Here is an 8,467-nt window from a genome sequence, read left to right on the forward strand (position 1 = left end):
TGAACACCTTACTTTTATACTTCATACAGTTGACCTAGACTTCCCTTGAGTAATCATAAACGAAGGTCACAAAATATTCTACCCCACTTTTAGATTTGATTGGTGAAGGACTCCGTACATCGCTATGTACATAATCAAGCACACCCTTGCTCGTATGTTTTGCAGTTCTGAAACTAACCTTGCACTGTTTCCCGAACACACAATACTTGCAAATGTTCAGTTTACAAGTTTACACCCATTGCAACAACTTTCTTTTGTGAAGTTCCATCATACCTCTTTTACGCATATGCCCCAGCCGCTTATGCCACAGATGAGTGTCATCTGTATTAGACTCTGCATCTATGGTCACAGATGCTCCACTTGTCACTGTACTCCCTATGAGTCTTTATAGGTTTCCTGTTATCTACCCTTTCATGACAACCATAGCTCCCTTAATAACTTTGATAACTCCACCTACTGCTGTATACCTGCAGCCATTGGAGCCTAGTGCCCCCAAAGATACCAAGTTTTTCTTTAGTTCTGGAGCACGTCTCACAAGTGATAAAGTTCTTACTATCCCATCAAATATCCTTATTTTGATAATTCCTATCCTAATGCTCTTGCATACCGCATCATTCCCCATTAGAACAGAGCCACCACTTTATTATTTGTATGTATCAAACTAATCCCTATGTGGACACATATGATACAAACAACCAAAATCTAAAATCCAAGAATCAGAGAGTTGATTCTTACTTGATGATATAGAGAGTACATCTCCATCATCCCCTTCCGTGTAATCAGCCACTCTGGCTTCCTCATATGCCTTGTCTACACCGTTCTTCTTCAAGTCCACCTTCCTCTTCATACGGCCTCTCTTCAGATGGCCTTCCTTCTTGCAATAGTAACATGACAACTTTGTTTTTCCTCCTTTTGATTTCGTTCAACCTCCACTCATGGTACAAGATCTCGCATTTTCTCAGTTTCGGTGTTCTCGAAACGAGACCATAGTCAATACCAAAAATATATAATATCTTGGCCTAGATCTCGGTATCTTGCCGAGATCTCAACCTATATCTCGGTTTCAGTGCCACTCGGTCGAACCAGACCAACTTAAGTGTTAGAAAAACCTTCTCTCGACGAGATTTTGACCCCAAAGTCGAAATCTTGCATCCTCTCGCCAGTCTCGGTCTATTGTGAAGGGAAAACCCAACTTTGGTGGATTTTTTTGGCAAATCTCACCTCCAAGTGAAGATTAAAGTTTGTAGATTCAACATTCAAGCTTCAACATCAAGTGAGGGTGTTGGTTTGATTCTCAAGAACATTGTTAGGTAACTATTCATCTCAAAAACAAATTTTTTCATTCAAACATGATCAATTCTTATTTGTTGATTATGTACTTATTATATCATTTATATGTGATACAATGTTAATCGATCTATGGATTGACTAAGGCAGAATTATTTTTCTGTAAAATAAAATGATTTTTTTTGCAAAAAAAATTGACAAAAATATGGATATGATGCCTAATGCATAAATGGTTTATGGTTTGATGTATTTTAATTCCTAATGCTTATTTAAGTTGTTTTACACCTGTATTTTAATTATGAATTATAAATATTGGGTGGAATAGCCTAGGGTAGACCTCATGTACGTCGTAGACTACCAACCTAGGGTCCGAAGTCAAAGTATCATTTTGGGTTTTGAATTTGTAAAAGCTAATGTTTCCATTGTGTTTAGAATGCCTAAAATAGGGAAGCTGTAAAGTTTCACGACCTATCATGGCCATATGGCCACCGAAACCTACCATCGAGTTGAGACGAGAAAAAAGGCATCATCTTGCCGAGATCTCGGTATATCTCGGTTTCGTGGCTTGGCGAAACCGAGACCTAAAACCATGCCTCAGCTCCCAGATCTCTTCTGATTTGATCTCCCCCTTTCCTATTCCTTTACATTCCCAAAGAGACCTTCTCCTTGAGATTTAGTACCGCTAGCCCTCTTCCTTGTTTCATTAGACATAAGCGCAGCCGTGACTTCATCTGTCTCAAGAGTCTCTTTCCCGTACAAGAGAGTCGTTACCAGGGTGATCATACGATGCTGGAAGCGACGCTAAGAACAATAGTGCTTTGTCTTCATCCTCAATCGAAATCTTGAGACTTGCAAGTTGGCTTATGACATTGATTGAACGTGTTGAATTGTTCTAACAAATCCGTACCTTCCTCTATTTGTAGAGAATATAACTGCTTCTTTACGAACAACTAGTTCGTTAAGGACTTCGTCATGTAGATACTTCCTGGTGCAGATTCGAGATCCACCACATATTGTAAGGCATCATAATGTAGTTCTAGATTGGTAGGAGACCAACTAGAAGCCAAAAACCAGGATCTGCTATGAACTAGGTAATTCGGCTAGGTCAAAATAGGTGAAAATTATGAAATTAGGATTAGGATTTGATGGTAGGGTTATGCTAAGTTGATTTAGGGGAGTCTTCCAGTGAAGGTCTTGTTAAGTTTTGACAAGTCTAGTCCTTTTAATTAGAATCGGCAGCAAGGTAAGGGTTAGGGTTTCGGGTTTTTGAAAGGGGAATAATGGTGGTATCTAGGGTTTAGAATATGAGATTAGGGCAGGGGTTTGGATCGAATTCTCCTAAGGGTGGGAGGGAACTTTGCTCCAAATATGGGGGGATTTTGATGGCTGGTTTGGTCTGAGCAGAATTCAGTATTGGGAATAAGGTTTGGAGATGGGGGGACTGCTAGGGTTTGGTGGTTTAGAGGATTAGAAGAAGAATTGTAGGGGATGGGGTGATTCAAACTCACTGTTATTGCAGAAATTCCTTGGCAGCAGCTTGTTTGATGGTGAAAACTTGAATAAAAATCAGAATTTGAAAGTAGAGCTTCAAACGAACCACCTGGACTTCACACCACAAGGTGTCGATTGGATCAAACACCAATCCCACCAACGAACCACCCAGGCTTCCCATCGCAAGGTGTCAATCGGATCAAACATCGATCCCACCAGCCTTGATCAAACACAAGACAAAATTCTTCAATGGATAAGAAGAGCAGCAAAAACTTTTCATTAATATCAAAATTCCTGTTCAATACGTGCCCCCCTTACAATATAAAGACTCAAAAATAGACTCTTGCACTAAAAGGAAAGGCCTAACCCAATCCTTAACCTATTAGGTAACCTAAACTGACTAGGAAAGTGAAATAACAAAAGAAATATGATGAGGACATCAACCCACTGAGCCGACAGTTTAGAGTGTACTAGAGACGACGACGTAGAGATCAGCCTACTGCAGCACAGATATGGATGGATGATGAGTTTAGAGGCTACCGTATTGCTAGGAGGGTGGACGATGATTTCAGCCCTTGAGTAGCCCCTGACTCTTGGATCGATGATCCCTACTTGCTTACTTGGGTCGATGCAGTGCAGTCTAGTTAGTTTAGCTAGTTTATTTGGGGTTTATTTGGTATATTTGGTTCTTTATTTAGTTTATTTGATTTATTTGGTTCAATGGGTCGACCCATGGATCAACCCATGGGTATTTTCACTTGAGTGTTATTTTTTTACTTTTACTTTATTCCAATTAGAATAGAATATTCTGTTTTAGGGTGAAGTGTCTTTTAAAGTCTTGTAAAACCCCACGATTTTTATTAGTGATTGAATGAGAATTAAAAACAGAGAAGTTCGGCTGCTCCCTCTCCTCTCTATCGTGGATTGCTTCCACCCCTTCCCCCCCCCCTCCCCCTCAAGTTTTGTATTTTTTCTTCTCCCTATCTCTCTATCATCCGGCCAGGTAAGGCTTCTTGTCTCTTATTCTCTCTTCTTCCCTTCTCTTCTCTTCTCTTCCCTTCTCTGCATCTTCTCCTTCCCTTATCTATTGCTGCTACTGTGGACACCAAACCCCCCCCCCCCCGAATTCTAATTCTGCCCCTTTCCCCTGCTTACATTAATCTCTTACAGCCCATTACCTTGGGCATTGAATGCACCTCAATTTTTATTTTTATTGCATGAATGCTATCCCCAATCCCTACAGTTTTTGTTGTGCCCATTACTCCCTGTTTATGACCATATTAATTAACCCACTGGTTAGGGATTGCTTCAATTGATTAGCTTGCTGTCCTATCATTTAGTGGCTGCAGGTTAGGGTTTTAATCTTAGCACTAATTAATTTTCAGAACTTTGAACGTAATTGCACTCAAGTAAGTGTTTGCTGCCATGTCCCTATCCCCATGTTTCCCCCTTGGTTTTTCTTGTTATGTTGTTGCCTCTAATTAGGATATTGATTGCTTATTAATATCCTGTTTTAACTTCATGTTAAGTATTTTTATATGCTGCTGCCAGTCCATCTTCATAACTTTGCCCTAGGAGATTACCTTTAGTCCAACCTACCTAACCAGCCCTTATAGGACCCGTAGTCCCTAGGGTTTCCCCTACATCAAAATAGACTCAAAACATGGCTGGACTTATAGAGTCCTAATCCAGCCCAACTTAAATAGTCACACGACCACTTAACCAAGTCACATGATCACTTAAGTGATCACATGACCACTAATTACATAAAAATAAAACTAAGTAAGGAATCCCGTATGCAACCAAATTACCCATATTTTAGGCCCATAAAAGTGGCCTATTACATAGAAAACCCATGGGATCAAAGGCCCAACATGTATATAATTCAACCCTAGACTTATTCCTAAGCAAAGAAGCCCTATTTGGTGATGAATCTACATCACATCATTTGACAGATTCTGATGGATTATGCTTACCTCCTTCTCCTCTATCTCTTCCCAATCTTCATCACTTACTTTCTTCGGTTTCTTCGACTTCCCCAACAGATTCTTCGCCAAACCCTGCTGTATCAAAAGATCCTTCATCCTTCGCCGTCAAAGGATGAAGTTGTTCTTCCCATTGAACTTCTCGATGTCATACTTGACACTCGATCCCTTCCATGCCATCATGATAGCAAACCCCAGAAAATAGAAAACCTGGAGGCTCTGATACCAATTTGTTGAAAAAAGGAATCCTAACACGATGTGGAAAAAAATGGAAATCACAAACAACAATCACTCAATGAACAAAAGGATTTACGTGGTTCGGCAAGATTGCTTACGTGCACGGTGAGATTAGATTTGTTTCACTGTCAATGGAGAATAGGGTTACAGCCAGTCGTCCTCACACGTCTCTCAGATTTTATTACAAAGAAAGAACCCTCGCTACACATTTATAGTGCAACCCTATACATGAATTTTACCAAAATACCCATATAGTGAATACAAGACATCATACCCCCCAACAGTTTGTGTAGCTAATTTCTGTATGAACGAACTTAAATCTCAAAGTGATGTTCTAATTAATGAAATCAAAATTTGTACTGGTATCTTCTGTACTTTGTTCCCACTTCCCATTTGCATAGAAACAGTTTGAGGGAATCAACATACCTCACAGGTTGAAGGAAAATTCTATAGAACAGCAGTCGTTCGACCAGCTATGATGTATGGGGCAGAATGTTGGGCGGTTAAGAAGCATCATATAGATAAGCTACGTGTAACAGAGATGAGGATGTGGAGATGGATGTGTAACAAAACTAGGAAGGATAAAGTAAAGAATGAACATATTAGAACTGATTTGGTTGTTGCACTGATTCATAATAAGCTCTGTGAAAGTCGTTTGAGGTGGCATAGCCATGTTCAACAAAGGCCTTGGGAGTTGGGATGCATCAGTATGGAGGAGTGATTTGTTTCAGATTGAAGGAACTAAAAGAGCTAGGTGCAGACCGAAAATGATTCTAGGGGATGGAGTGAGGAAAGACATGCATAGTATAGGCCTCGTCTCAAGTATGACATCGAATAGAGCTGAGTGGAGGGCAGGGATCCATGTAGCCGGCCCTATTTAGGTGATATAATGCTGTGTTGCTGTTGATGTTGTTGTGCCCTTTCTTTGTACTATTATTATTAATATTTTTCTTTGCAATGATCCATGTAGCCGACCCCATTACGTTGGGAAAAGTCTTGAGTTGTTATTTTGTTGTAACATACCTAGCAGGTTGGGTTTTCAGTTTGTTGGAATGTCAATCTATCCACTGTTACATGGTGATATTTGATCTCATCTTTACCTCAGTGCCAATGTTGTTGTTTTGGTGCATTTTCACTGCTAATGGCAATGTATAGATATTGATCAATTCATCAATGTAATCATGTATCTAGATGTAAAGAGGTTGTAGGATTCACAGTTGGTCGATGGTGTGAAAACCAGATTTCTGATTGGTAGTGGTGGCTTCTACGTTGTTGTTGTGAAAAGTCCTTCAATTTAAACAAAAAACAAAAACATAAGATGAGACAAGGGGAGAAGTCCACTTGGTGGCTATACTATTGAGGTTAGCCCTTTTTAAGTGGTGGAAAGGGTTCTCACCTCAGTCGAGCATTCGATTCAGTTTGAGGTGTTTATTTAACATATAGTAAGTGGCTGGAGTCCACATGGTGGCTATACCACTAAGGTAGGTTACAAAATTTGACTTGTGGCCTTCTAGATGGTCCCATAACCATCCAACAGCTGGAATGGCTGGCATCATGCCTCCATGTGGCTCAAGTTGGCGACCTAGTTGATTATTTCGTGATCTATTCTATTAGTTGAAAAAGAAATTTTTTATTATCTAACATTTACTTGATTTTGCTTAATTAGACTCGTATTTTCCTTCTCCACAGGGCACAGGAAGATTGCCATAGTTTAAGCTGAATTAATTGGATATCTTGTGATATCCGTATCAGTTGGCAAAAACATTTCCTTGATTTGTTGCATCAAATAGACTATTAGTTTCCTTAACCTTCAATTTTATTGGCAGGGTGATTCGTCGTCGGCAGAGTCAGCCAGAGGCTTACAGACTCTATCTTGAACTCCTAAAGCAATACACATTTTCCTTTGCTCCAGTGGGAATGAATTCTTCGAGAGAGAAGTAAGTATTGTTATTGCCTGTCTTTCAAAGTTTTAATGATGTGGGCACATGTACTACAGAAGAGAGAGCAGGAAGAGAAGCGTAGGGCTATACTGTTTAAGTTCTTATAGATTTCCTGAGTTTCTTGTCGGTCTTTCCCTTTCTTAAGTACTTGTTTCTTTTAGCTCTTTGTAACAATTCTTCATTGCCAATATTCTCACAGTAAATCTGACCTTGTAGGGTCATCTATTATGTAACCCTGTTCCCACACCCATGTATCTAAACTCGTCAGTCCTTTTGACATTTGGATTTAACCCCTTCTCCCCCCCCCCAAAAAAAAAAAAAAAAAAAAAAAAAGAGAAAAAAGAAGGTACTATATGAATAAAAAATCTTAGTGATTTATCCACCCTGAAAAAATCTTAGTGTATTTCATGTATTTTAAATATTTAATACTTCGAGCATCAGAAGCATTTCTTTGATTGTGCGCTCTCTCTCTCTCTCTCTTAGTGATTTTGGTCTTGTTTATTGTAAAAGAATACCATTTATTTCAGGGTGGATAAATCAAGCATTCTACCAACCTTTGTTATGTCCCTATTTGTAGGGATAGAGACATACAAGTATCGATAGATTCGGCACAGTTACCAATGCTGTCACTAAAGGATCAGTCATTCTTATCAAAACTTACAGATTTCTCTGTCTTTTGCAGGATCGTAAAATCTGTTGATGATGCACTGCAACTTTCACAGACTTTTGGGGTTTGTGTATTGGATCTTGGACATGCATTTGTCTTGTTTCTTTTTACTGTTATCATTAGTTTAATTGATTGTGTATTGGATGATTGGGGATTGCAACCAACGTCAATAGACAAACTCAGTTGCATATTTGGAGTTGAAGAACATCAGAATATGGATATAAGTTCTCAAGCGAACCAAAATGATGAAAGAAATGAACATCGTGAACTACTACGCAGAAGGAATGCTTTTATGGCTATGGAGGTCTTGGGAATACTGACAGAAAATAGAAAAGCAATGGTTCTGCTTCGTCTAGTCCACTTGAACATGTAAGCCCCATTCCTTGCCAAGTGTGTTTTCTTATTTCCCCTCTTCAGGAACTCTTATTATTTCCAGATTTCAAACAGGTGTTATTGTTCAGATTTTATTTTCAAAATTTGCAACATTTCTTTTTGATAATTCTGTTTTCTTCATCTCTCATTTGATGTCTGATTAAGAACCTGATGCAATCCGGGGTTCCAAAAACCCAGTTCGGATTGCTTATGGGCCTACCCAATTAATAAATAGCTCAAATGTAAGAACCAGTGGCAATATTGTAACAAACCATATTTTTCAACGGTTACCAGGTAAGATGAAGAGCTAAGGATAAGGAAGGGTTTTATAATTATTGACCAGGGGTAGACTTTGTCACACCCCGGCCCCGTTTATAAGGGCCAAGTGTGACTGGATGTCTCTGACATCCAACCAATCCATCGGATCGCAAGTCCAGTATCCTATTTGCAATCATTTTCACAATACAGAATTTAAACGCAGCCATAGT

The 8,467-nt window shown here is 39.3% G+C and overlaps 1 protein-coding gene across 1 annotated transcript; it reads left to right on the plus strand.

Annotated features, from left to right (window-relative positions):
• The first annotated feature begins 6,793 nt into the window (after positions 1–6,793).
• LOC122648272 (mediator of RNA polymerase II transcription subunit 33B-like) lies at positions 6,794–8,005 on the plus strand. Its single transcript, XM_043841505.1, has 2 exons — positions 6,794–6,937; positions 7,623–8,005. Exons 1-2 carry the CDS (start codon positions 6,918–6,920, stop codon positions 7,978–7,980), a joined length of 378 nt encoding a protein of 125 aa, XP_043697440.1. The 5' UTR covers positions 6,794–6,917; the 3' UTR covers positions 7,981–8,005.
• Positions 8,006–8,467: the final 462 nt, after the last annotated feature.

The sequence above is a fragment of the Telopea speciosissima genome, unplaced genomic scaffold, assembly GCF_018873765.1.
Source record: "Telopea speciosissima isolate NSW1024214 ecotype Mountain lineage unplaced genomic scaffold, Tspe_v1 Tspe_v1.0679, whole genome shotgun sequence".
Classification (NCBI taxonomy): Eukaryota; Viridiplantae; Streptophyta; class Magnoliopsida; order Proteales; family Proteaceae; genus Telopea; species Telopea speciosissima.

Bases quoted from the DNA above. Each gene is read 5' to 3' on its own strand.
- LOC122648272 (XM_043841505.1), top strand. From the start codon at position 6,918: ATGAATTCTTCGAGAGAGAA. The intron at 6,938-7,622 runs GTAAGTATTGTT...TGTCTTTTGCAG, and splicing joins ATGAATTCTTCGAGAGAGAA to GATCGTAAAATCTGTTGATG.